Raw genomic sequence first — 12,997 nt, 5'->3', positions numbered from 1 at the left:
TAAAGCGATTTCCTAAACCTAAGACCACCGAGGCCGCCAAAATATGTTTAATAACGCATTACAAGGAGCATTTTTATTAGTGTTAAAGAACTTAAATTTATTTATATTATAATATTCGAAGGTGTGTGGTGTCTTTATCATATTATTCGTCTAGTCCCCAAGAGTTATTATCCGAGATTAAGGAGTTTGCAATGAGGCCCCAAACTACGCCTTCTTGGGATAACTATGTCAGTCCAGTGGTTTGTCAATGCCAATTTGACATTGAAATGCAATATCGTGTAATGTCAATGTAAAACATTTCATTTTTTGCGGCGGCAATGAGATAAAATAACAGAAATAAACATTTTTATTTTGCATATAAATAAAGGTTATTTCGTGAAGAACATATTATATTATATTAATATTTTTATTTATATAATAATCTATTTTATAATTATATATATTATTATATTTATAAATTTTAGGTTAGAAGTTATTTGTTTACAATCACAATGTCGGACTTAGAAGTTGCAAAAGTAACCGGCGACACTGGTGAGACCAAACTCGATACCAGTCCTAGAAAACGAGTACGGCATCGCAAGAAACAATTATATGAGAACATATTAAAGCAAATGGAATTTTACTTCAGTGACGCAAACATAGCTAAGGATAGATTTTTAGGAGAACTTGTAAAAACTGACCCTTACGTGCCGGTTGAAGTTTTCCTTAAGTTTAACAAAATTCGATCAATGACACAAGATATGAATGATATAGTGAAGGCAATGAAACATTCCACTTTGCTTGAATTGTCTGATGACAAAACAAAGGTAATTTTTTTTTAATTTCATACCTATAGGCTCATACACTACTCGCGGGTAATACCGTATTATTTTACACACTGAAAATGTACCTGCATAAGGGTAAAAGAATTTAAAATAAAACATTGTTTACTTTATCCATTAGAAACAAACATACATTTTTTTTTTATATGAATATTTAATGCTATGTTGCAATTTTTGAAATTTCCAATGTTTGATGTGAATCCTAGTAAATACTAAGGAAAAGAAGCCTCAAAGGTGACAAAATATTTTTTATATAAAAATAACTTTTCTCCAGGTTAAAAGACAAACACCATTTCTTCCATATGACGCAGACCAGAGAACAGTGTATGTGGAGTCTATACCAGTCACGGCAAGCAGGGAGTGGTTGCAAAGAGTATTTTCTGAATATGGACATGTAGCCTATATCTCATTGCCAAAATTCAAAAACTCTCAAAGAATTAAGGTAAAGCACTTTTCTAATTATTCTATCTCTACTAGTATATATACATAGTAGTATGCATATGTTTAGACATACTAATCAAACATTTATTAGTCCAGTAAGGTACAAATTATATGAATCAACAAAAAAGAGAGAATATTCTTTATAATATAATAATATTAATAATAACCTAGGACAATTCATAGAGTGATACCATCTAGTCTCATTATAAGCAGAATTTGTGTTATGGGTACTAGACAACTGATGGAAAACTTAATTTTTTTTTTTGTAAAAACATGTTTGTACCATCCTAGGAATCAAACCCATGACAAGAAGAAAAGTGAAGTGTAGTGGTAGTTAGGTAGGTAGTTAGAAGTGAAGTGGTATGCTAAACTGTTAGACCACATAGGCTTAAATATATAAATTCACATAGTATACCTTAAAATAAAATCAAACATAATGTACTTTCTTATCTATACAAAAAATAAAATAGCTATTACACTATACTTGGGACTAATGTAACAAGTAAGTAAGATAGGTAGGCTCCTATGCATTTTATATGTACATTTGAATCCAATGCCTACTGCATTGGATTCAAATGTATTCATAAAATGTGGATGCCTTCCCATATCTACAGTCAACAATAGGTCTGATTACGCCAGATATACTTATGAATGCTTATAATTATTATGTTACAGGGTTATGGCTTTATAGAATTTGATAAGCCAGAAGATGCACAAAAGTGTATCCATGCATTCACCAAGATGGGGTGCAAACTACCCACATACATGCCTCCTGAGGAACTATCATCCATTAAGATGTTTTCGATGGAGGAACCTATAGATATTGGGTCTGATAATAAAGATGAAAAGGGAGATGGTGAACCACCAAAGAAGAAAAGTAAGAAGAATAAGGACAAAAAGCTCCAAAAGAGTTTGGAACAGGAGTCTGATAGTGAAAAAACAGTGGTAACTCCTAGTGTAAGTTGAATTATTTCTTTTTATATACTATACAATATTGTATGGTTCTTATTTATTTTTGAACACTTTAATATACCAGAAATATATTTAAGAAACACAATTATAACACTATGAGGTATAAAAGGCAATCTATTTAGATCAACATCAAACCATACAATTTTACAATATGTATTATATGTGTAAGGAGATCAAAAAAGACATAATAAAATGTATACTGTATAAATATAATAGTAAATTTGTTAATGACCAGCTATGTTTTGACTCCCTGTGTATAGATTTAATCACACATTATATGTTTATACATATGTATTATACATTGTAGAACGGATAGGATTCAATATCCCACTGAATTACGTGAGAAGTGTTACCCGTCGTCGTGTCCGACTGTTTGCAATCGCGTCGGTACGCACAAGCCACGCTAGCAATTCTCCCACTATGAGAGCATTGCAATTATTAAATTTATTTTTAGGTAAGGTCCAAGATGCTGACGTATATACAGAAGCCTTGCCTTCCATAATTAATAAAATATAATTTTAAGTAGTATAAATAGTTATAAAATATAAACGTGTTGGCAATTAGCTGTAAGTTTATATTGTGTTAATTAAATAAATAAATAAAATAAATACACAGATAATTATAATTACTTACATTGTTTTAATTTCAGGATGAAAATAAGAGTATTTTGACACCAACTGTGAGTACTATTTTAATTGTATTTTACTATAATAACAGTAATAACTGCTTATTGGGCACAGATAATAAATAACATGTTAAAAAGTGAATTCAAAATTGTGATCTTATAGCTACAAGCATTTTCATGATCTGGATGCTATACTTATAACAATAGAACTTACAAAAAAGATAAACAAAGAAGTCACTAACCAGACCATAGATACTCTAGGGTTGACAAAAGTAAAATGATATTTTGGTAAGAACCATGCCCATAATCAACCCCAAGTCAGTGTTTGAGGGAATGAATGAATGATTTTTTCTAGATTTACAACACTTGTGTCAAGTAACTTGTAAGACTGACTAACTACTTGCAGTTGGTTTAAAAAAGTATGTATAATTTGATATTCTTATTATATTTTATTGTAGGAAAGCAAGCCAGTAGATAGTGATTGTAAAGATGAGTTGATAAGTCACGATGAAAGTAAAGATGAAAATCAGTCTATAAATAAGTTGAGAAAACGGACAGCTGGAGAAAGTAAAGGGAAAAACAACTCAAACAAAAATGAAGCACCCAAGGGTGCATTATGGGGACTGCAAGTTCTCTCGAAGTCAGAGTGGAAATCTCTAAGGAATAAATATTTGAATCTACAGAGGAAGTATATGAAGGAAATGAAGGCCAATCTGCAAAATAAACGACACTTTTACTCCAGCATTCCAGCGCCAGCGGCTTCTTCTGTGGGCGCAGAGCCAGGTATAAATTAATTCACATAAAAATTCACTTCACAAAAAATAAAGAACTTAATACAGTATATTAGCAAGCTTAAATTCCAGCGGGGTTGTATTTCCAAAGAAATACTAAGGCAAATGAGCTTACACCGAGCCTCCCACCTGTTCAAAATCTTATTGAATTAGTGTTTGTAGAGAGTCATATGCATGTGTATTATCAATGCTGCCTCTCTTGTTTTGTAAGTTGTTTCAATTTAAAGAAAAATTGAGATATATGGCAATGAAATTACAGGGTGTCATGACGAGACTTAATCGAGTCCTCAGGATGCAATTAGGGGTACCACGGAAGTCATGATGATACTATAAGATATTTGTTGTGCTGTTCATGTATGTCGAAAGTGGTTGGCTTCAGCTAAAAAATACTACTCAATAATAAAAAAGAATACCAGTTACAAAAAAGGAATAGATTGGATATTGTGTGTATAATAAACAATTATTTTCAGTTAATAACACAGTGGAGACTGATACCAAAAATATAGTGCCATTCGAAAGAATACCAGGTGTCTTCGTTAAGGAAGTTCTCACCGAGCCATGTTTAGACGTTAGACTCACTAAAAGAACAGTAAGTAAAATGTTTTTCTTTAATTTATAAACTAAAATAACAAGCTTCGCAAGGGTGTCGTATGCAAACATAAACATTCGGGTAAACATTAACGATATTACGGCTTCGGTGGTCTAGCGGTTTACCTCACTGCTTTACTTCCTATAGTCGCGGGTTCGATTCCTGGCTCGAATCAATTATTTTATATCATTTTTACTCAGTAGGATTGTTTGTATCGGTCTGGGTGTTTTCTATCAACATTATGGATGTATTTACAATTTAAAATGTATCTATATATGTCTTTAATAATAAGCTTTAGTATCTATATATGTCTATTATTAATACACAGCTCTAAAAATATATATCTAGATGATATATATTTTTTCGTAAATACATATTATACATAGAAAATACCCAAACTGATACAAAGAATCATACTAATGAATACAAATATTTGTGCAGTGCGAGGAATCGAACCCGCGACCATCGGATGTAAGGCGGTGTGCTTAACCGCTAGACCTCTAAGACCAAATTGTCCTGATATAATATTATTATTGTGAAAACCTTAACAACCTTAGAAATAAATATGAAAACAGTACTTTGTTTTTTACTAGTATACAACTAGTAAAAAACAAAAATAATATAGATGTTTTTTCTGTAATGTATGTAACGGTAGTTTGTGATCTTAATCAGGAAAACTATTTTTATTTTATTTACAGATTAGAAGCAACATTCATGCTATGCACGTGGATGCCAAAGAAGGACAATCGGAAGTCATAATCCGATTCGATTCTGCAAAAGCTGCAGACGAGGTATTGTACCAGTTTGATTTTTTTTATTACGCAGTACACTTGAAGCATGAATATGATTGTTTAACCTATGAAGTAACCAACACGACTTTACAATATATTTGTTACTACCTGACTCGCTTAATTTCGTCTGCAGCACACTTACTTGACATTTATCATTATATATTGCGCCTGATTTAAATAATATCTTTTTAATCTATGTGTTATTCTGATGTATAAACTATATTACTATAAAGTTTCATCAAAATCCTTTCAGTAGTTTTTGCGTGAAACAGTAACAAACATCTTTCTATTCATACTCATAAAGTTTCGCGTTTATAATATTAGTAAGATGAAAGTTCAATATTATATATTTTGACTGTGCCTTTGAGAAAATATTTCACTTTTATGATCAACTATCTTAATTAACTGGTACGAGCCGAGGTTACAATTAAAAAAATGTAGCAAAGGGCTTTGCTGACATCTCTCTTTTTACTTCCTCCCATCTCAACTAGCAATATACATTTCAGTACTGCGCCAACTCAAGTAATCACGCGCGAACGCTCTCCGGCTCAGAGGAAGAGGAGCAATGGTTGCGAGCGGAAAGTAATCGTGCGAGTAAGCGGCCGCGCGGTAAATCGCGGCTTGTCGCACGACATTCTGCGCTCGTCGCCGCCGACACCGGGCCCGCATCGCCCGCGTCGCCGCAGCCCACGCATACACATATACGGTTCGATGATGAATAAACTACACCCATTGCGTGCGCAATTCTAAGGCTTGCCACATATTTCTGTTAAGAGTTCTGCAATATCCCATTTATATAATGTATACATTTCTTAACAATCTTGAAAGTTTAAAACAAACTGGACTGTAGATCATTAATGATATCACAGGAATGACAATGTTTGTGTTCTTTTTGGTAATCAATGGGTTTGTATTGCTAAATATGCTAGTTACAATAGAAGTGTCATTCTTCAACGTTCAAATATATTCAATTGTCACTTGCGTCTTGTCATCCATGACTAGACTACAGCAAAAACGCGGCACTCCTGCGAATAGATATCCGAAGAGTATACATGCTACCGGTTACCCGCGAATTCATCTGTTTTTTTTTTATATTAAATATAGTCTAGTCAACGACACCTTGTCTTCATGTCAAGTTTTTTTTTTTTCGAAATATAATCATGAAAAATAGACAAACAGACAGCAACAACACTTTCACATTTATAATATTAAAATATAGGGGGATATCTACTGTTACCAATTCTACAGTAATATACATATGGGCCGTATGCTTGTTTAAGATAAAGATAGATAGAGATTGCGAATGGTGCAGCTGGATTCCACCGATCCATCGTATGCAATAGCACTCGGGAAAATTATTACTGTTTTGTTCCATTTAAAATGGATCTAATTCGACATTGTCAATGGTTTCATTCATCAGTCTGAGCTGTATATAGTGAATTAATATGTGTAAAATAGTTGGTAAAAAAGAAAATAAATTAATTGAATTATTTTTTATTTATTATTTGTTATCATACAAATGGATTTCCTTTTTATATTCTTTTATAACATTAGTTACTCTAACAGTGCAATAGGGCACCTCTATTTATTTTTATTTTTTATATAGATGCTAGTTCGTTCACTTTACTATGCTTAAATCCATATAATTTTAGTTTACATAAATAATAGATATTTTTTCTTTAAAAAAGAAATTTATTACATCAAATAAATGCAACATAGAAATCAGTCTTAAAAATACGTTTTAAAAATAAGTAACTTAACAATACAGGAGGCACTGGCACATTATTTATTAAAAATCTATTTCACTTACAATCTAATACATAAAGTACAAGTATAAAAACATAGCTTATACTAGAAACCTGTATATTGTAAAGACAACCTTATTTGTCCTGTGCTGTAGGTATAAATTTTGTAAACAGTCCACGTTTACAGAAATTCTAGATAATCTGAAGATTTAGTTTAAAATATGTTTGCACATTTATAAATAAGGTAGGAATTAATGTACATTAAGTAACAATTTACTTAATAATACATGTCATGTGTTTAAAAAAGTTACAATCACCGATTTAGTGTTCCAGTAACTTAAATCTCTTAATACCTTTAATCTTATACAATACTGACAATAGGACATAAGTACATTGTATACAAACATGTATATTTGATATTAATTATACTACAATAAAAAAAACAACAAGAAACAAGTATACGAGAAATAGTCACAGTAAGTATAAATTGTGTTTAATGAATTTAATTTAATTAACTATTATAAAACTATAAAAAACATTTAAAATTGTTGAAGAAAATGAACATTCACAAAAAAAGAGCACCATAATTAAGTTATTGTGATACTAATTACATTTAAAACACCCACCGTTGCAACTGCTATGATTGCTTTTTTCAGTTCGATTTAAGTCATAATTTTAATATTAATTTCTCATAAAAGACTCATGCTTCTGTAAATTTGTAATAGTTATATACATATATTTTGTTAAAAAACCTCAAACTGCGTTGACATTACGTTAGTAACAATATATACAAAACTTAAGTTAACATAAAGAATCACTTCTAGTGATACATACTCAATATACAATCTGTATGCACCTAATAGTGTAAAAAACTAAAAAAAAAAGAAATGGGCAATCTTTGAATAGAAAATATTATTTTGCATTATTTAACTACCTATAAAAAATTACAAATGTCACATCAGTGGGTGTAATTATTCATAACAAAATACATTCATGATTGTCAAAACACATCAAAAACTTATGACAAATATATAAATATCACAATTAAATGTAAGTATTAGGTATATTTTATTATGTACTGTACAGATTATTTTTTATAATTTACAGAGGAGGTAGATTTAATTTAAATAAATTAACTGTTAGGAAGCTTCCATGTGTCTATGGACAGTAACTGGAGCTATAACGCTATTTTTGCCGCAAGGCAGAACAGTTATGCTTAAGTCACCACCTTTTATCAACCTAGGCTTTATTTTAGCTGGAAGAGGATAACTTACATCTGACTTCGTATCATCAGATAAAACAATTGGATCATTCACAGAGAAGCCAGTTGCCTCAGAGTCCTCATGTGGGGTCATGGTTGAATAACCATGATCTGAACCACCTGCAGTATGTGCTCGTCTATACCCGGTTACAACCCTGTAGGGTGATATTGGAGCTTCTATTTCCATAGCGGGTAACAATTTATCCTGGCCAGATAAGTCGTGCATATCTTCAGATTGTAAATGACTCATTTGGACGTCTGCTTCGTGCCAAGTTTCGGCTGGACCATCTACATATAAATTATGGCAACTAGCAGAAGTGACATTCTGTCTATAACAGTAAATAGCTACAGCTATGACTAAACTTACAGTCACTATACACCCAGCAATTGGCCCTATGGCTGAATAGTTGCCAAACGCGTCTCTATTTACGTGACCAAAAGTGCTTTCTCCATATGGAGTTAGTGCACCTAAAACTCCATTGAAACATGTTGACTGCGATGTACAAAATGGAGCCGACAGTGGCGATCTGCCATCAATGTCCACTTGACACCATTCACAACCTAACACACCCAGGCAAGAAGAATGTGTCAAATAGGTTTCACATTGAAAGTCAAAGCATGTTTTTAAATTTTCTGCAAAGTTATTAAAATAGTGGGATTTATGGTTATTATTTTCTGGCATCATTCCACAGAGTGGTATGTCTTGGTTGAATCTAGAAACATTAGCATTAGGACATTCATATAATTCAGAACTACATTCACAAGGGCATTCACATTCTGTCTGTTCCATACGATTACAGTTAAGACAGAGGCGATCCACCATACTACAAGGACAAAATGCACCAACACTACAAGATGCATTGACAAGACCAATGAAAGCATTTGTACCGGGAATTGCGGCTATATAATAATGAACACAATGATCACCTGACACAACATTAGAGAGTACATTTGGTAATGATGTATTAAATTCATAAAACCTTTGTATTGTTTTATCATAAAAATTATTACACAACCTCTTTGTAACGAAACCTTTGTGGTTTAACATATCTATAGCAATCATTGACTCTTTGTGTGTGATATGTTGCTGTTCTATAGGGCCAGAGCTGTTGGGATCCATCAATCCAGGATGAGAAACTAAGTAACCACGATTATTCATGATAAAGCATTTCACATAAGACAAAGCACATAAAGGAAAACTATCAATGAGAAGTTTATAAAGAAAACCCATTGTTACATCCATTGCAACTACTTTTGTTGGTTGCATAGGACTGTTCACTGCATATGAAATACTCACTATATAACCTGCTCCACCAACATCTAAATTGGGTGGAGTTAAAATTATTTTACCTGGATATTCAACAGCATATGTGTACCATGGTCTCTTTACAGGCTCATAATCATACTCTAAAACAGTTCCAGGGAACATAACCAATACACCACTGTCTGTGACAGCATATCTTCTGACTATATACTTAGAATAAGCACCATGTAAATGCTGCCTTTTATAAAATGATAGGATAGGATTCAGGAAACCAACATCTTGTTGAATTTCATTCTTTAGTCCCGGATTAGAAAGCAAACCATAAGCTAAACTTTTCAGGTAAGCCAAATAGTTTTGCATGTAAGTAACAGCTTCTTGACCATCTCCCATATCATACAGATATGTGAATGGTGACTGAAAACTAGATGGACTTAAATAAACTGTGCCTTGGTCTATAGTTGCAATTTGTTTAAAGTGTCTACAAACTTTACCAGTTTTTGGAGGAAATAAATCTAATCTATGAAACAATATCTCTTTGTTGCTTCTAGTAAAATATATATTAGTCTTATTGGGATTGCTGAGTTCCCCACTTTCAGATACAATACACACAATATACAAATTCTCAACCCATTTCCAGGAATAAACAATAGATTTACTTGAGTTATGGTTGGTCATAGTAAAATTACCATGGCTATTGGATAACATTTCCTGCTTTACTATATTTATAAAATCATAAGTTTCTATGTTCTCTAGAGTTGTGAATTTAATTTTTTCAGAGGATATTTCAGGTCGTGGAAAATATGTGTGCATGAGAACTTTGCCTGAAAAGTCCATAACAAATGCTCTCTTCTGTACACTCACACCTTGAAAATAAACAATATCTTCAGCTAAATCGGACCAATACAGATCTAAACCTAAAACACCATTGATTGTAGGTATTACTAGAGATACCATGAAATCCCTTTCTGTCGCTTCCCAAATGGGACCTATGACCTTCAACTTCATACTGTTGTAGTTACCAGGCAGCAATGAAATGAATGCTGACGCAACTTGTCCAATGACACCACTGTCATTGATGTGAACCCTCATAACAGAATGATTGGTTGAGTGATTGTGCCACTTATCAATATGGAGAATACCTAATGAACTATTTCTATCAGATTGGTTCTCATATATTAAACCTATTGCAAATTTCATATTATTGTCACCATTTGAGTATGGAAATATTTTGAGCCATGTTTCATTTTTTAATACTTTTGTATCAGTTAAAAAAATAAATAACTTATTTTTTGGCAAGGGTTTTAGTGTCAAAAGGTTACTTAACTCTTGACTAATAGTGAGTGGGGACACATTTGATGGAGCATTATCTAAACTTGCCAAATACTCTCGCAGTAGTAGTTTATTGTTTTCTGTAGCGTTCCCTAAGTCAGACACACCATCATTACTGCAACTATCTTCAAATTTAACAAAATCAGTTGTGTTTGTCATTTTCAATGCGATGTAGTCAGTACTCTGCAATGCATATGCTGTCTCTTTGGCCACACTGACAGCATGTTGTAACGAATCTGCTCTCATACTGTTGTCTATTATAAAGACAACAAGTTTTGGTTCAGGGTGGACAACACTATGGTATAAATACCGTAAATGTGAATGGGGCATGGTTGTGCAGTCTTTATCAGTTGCATAATCCATGTGCGACAAAAAATACTGTCTCTTAACTTTTAAATCCTTAAATCTACTCATTATCTTGGATGTAGAGTCCACAACTGGCAAATTATAGTAGACACTGGAACTTTTAATAAACACTGACTTACGTATAGAGTTGAATGGACACGGATGCGTGTAGGACGGAGTATTGTTACTACCTGTAACATTTTTCATAATATCTTGCAGTATGTTTGCAGCAGTTGAAATTTTGTAGCTCAATTTATCGGCAATAATAAACAAGGTGTCATTATCAGACACCGGGTAGTGGTTTATTTTGTGCGCTGACCTTATTTCGAAATGTGCCGTGTATTCGCTTCCGAGCTCGTTAATAACTATTTCGTTGAATTTTGTCGACAATGATTCTGACAATTTGCGTACACACAACTTGTAGTCTCCACGAATGTTGGCTCTCGTACAGTTATCATTTTCAGCAAATATATCAATAATTCCAAAACTAGTAATCAACAACAACAGTGAGAAATACTCCATCGTATGGACATTATCTTGGTAACTTCATAGATATTCACACATTTTGTTGTTTGTAGTTATATTTAATATACATGAGTGACACAGTTTCCATGTTGCTTAATTAGAATAATTTCATTTAATGTATTTTATAGCTAAAAACATCGAGATATATTCTCAAATAAACTATAATACTTCGATAGCGACAAATCAAAGCCAAAAGTGACGTTTTGACGTTTTGTTGTTTGTTTTAATAAAAAATGGCGGACTGCGTTTAGATAATGCTTTGGATAGATGAAAATTTTTGATTGTGTATGTAAGTACAGAAGTTAAAATTGTTACAGAAATAAATACCAACTGTTGTTTCGAAAATTGTCTGTACCGCTGCACACCATTAAAAACTACCAATCTCAAAGTTCATATCTAGATTATGTTAAATAAAAAAAGGGACTTTAATAAGGGAATTATCAGTTTTACTTAGCGGTACTCATATTCCGGTTTATTTAAACTCATTGTTGTTCCATATAAACTGTCCTATTGATTGGGAAGTATATGGGTAACCAGCGGTTTCCCGCGACTTTTTCTATTTTGAGAAAATATATAGCCTAAGTATGTACATCTTTACGTTACAATTTACCTTCATGTTAAGTTTAATTAAAATTCCTCCTGTCTTTTAGATGTGAAAAAATAACAAACACACGGACAGTTTGACAGACACTTACATTTATAATATTAATATACAATTATAAAAGACTAGTTTATTTTTATTTATTAAAAAGACTAACCGATATTTCTATACTTGTCTACATTTTATTAAATTTACACAAAAAATGCTGATTAATCATTAGTCACTATACCCAGAACGTCGACTTTTTATTTTCATTCCATCGTACCTTTGACCTTGGCCTTCCCTCACAAAAGTAGGTATACAACTCAAGTAGATATATCCAAACTTTTAATGTATGACAATGACCATGGCACATTTGCTAATTTACGTGTATAGAAGGGCAATGATAGTGATTTTTAATGGATGATCATTGACTGGCACCAGTTTGTGCTATGCTTAGGATAATAGGATGAGCATAAAGTTAGCTTAGTTAGATTATCGTGGGTAAATCCTGGTTAATTCGTTAAGTAATGCTGGCGGACCTAAGTCTGTTATTATCGTATCATCTATTAGTGCCCTAGCAAAGAAAGCCGTTCGAATAGGCGGGTACCATTACGTCTTCATTCATAAAACGTGTACCCACATTCATGTAATACATGAATTTACAAGTTTACGACTCTCAGAAGACTAAAAGAATTAAAGAATCTACTCAGTTTTAAAACAAATGGATTCGAACATAAAGGGAATTCGATTTCGTTCATAAAGGGAACTAATTTTGAATAATGCAAAATTCATATCTACTATATTTTTTTATGTAACCGAAATGGCAAGCCATCTGGATGGTAAGCACCCATCCATCAAGGTTCAATGGTAACCATCGTCAATATAGTGTATAGCACCACGGATGTTACTTAATCA

The 12,997-nt window shown here is 32.5% G+C and overlaps 2 protein-coding genes across 2 annotated transcripts; one reads left to right on the top strand and one right to left on the bottom strand.

Annotated features, from left to right (window-relative positions):
- The first annotated feature begins 282 nt into the window (after positions 1-282).
- Positions 283-6,301, top strand: LOC131844655 (la-related protein 7). The gene is made up of 9 exons (XM_059193593.1): positions 283-367; positions 465-806; positions 1,096-1,263; positions 1,938-2,219; positions 2,884-2,913; positions 3,318-3,642; positions 4,121-4,239; positions 4,938-5,030; positions 5,537-6,301. The coding sequence occupies exons 2-9, from the start codon at positions 492-494 to the stop codon at positions 5,750-5,752; spliced, it is 1,548 nt and encodes a 515-aa protein (XP_059049576.1). The 5' UTR covers positions 283-367; positions 465-491; the 3' UTR covers positions 5,753-6,301.
- Positions 6,302-7,668: 1,367 nt separating this feature from the next.
- Positions 7,669-11,707, bottom strand: LOC131844647 (VWFA and cache domain-containing protein CG16868). The gene has a single exon (XM_059193582.1). It carries the CDS (start codon positions 11,494-11,496, stop codon positions 7,915-7,917), a length of 3,582 nt encoding a protein of 1,193 aa, XP_059049565.1. The 5' UTR covers positions 11,497-11,707; the 3' UTR covers positions 7,669-7,914.
- Between the last annotated feature and the right edge of the window lie 1,290 nt (positions 11,708-12,997).

This window comes from Achroia grisella, unplaced genomic scaffold (genome assembly GCF_030625045.1).
Source record: "Achroia grisella isolate CSIRO2021 unplaced genomic scaffold, CSIRO_AGI_Agris_v1 utg4116, whole genome shotgun sequence".
NCBI lineage: Eukaryota > Metazoa > Arthropoda > Insecta > Lepidoptera > Pyralidae > Achroia > Achroia grisella.
This window is presented reverse-complemented; position numbering and strand designations above follow the sequence as displayed.

Excerpts from the sequence above, each read along its gene's own strand:
- LOC131844655 (XM_059193593.1), top strand. The coding sequence starts at position 492 with ATGTCGGACTTAGAAGTTGCAAAAGTAACCGGCGACACTGGTGAGACC. Across the intron at positions 807-1,095 it reads TGTCTGATGACAAAACAAAG|GTTAAAAGACAAACACCATT; the intron begins GTAATTTTTTTT and ends ACTTTTCTCCAG. Across the intron at positions 2,914-3,317 it reads AGAGTATTTTGACACCAACT|GAAAGCAAGCCAGTAGATAG; the intron begins GTGAGTACTATT and ends ATTTTATTGTAG.
- LOC131844647 (XM_059193582.1), bottom strand. The coding sequence starts at position 11,496 with ATGGAGTATTTCTCACTGTTGTTGTTGATTACTAGTTTTGGAATTATT.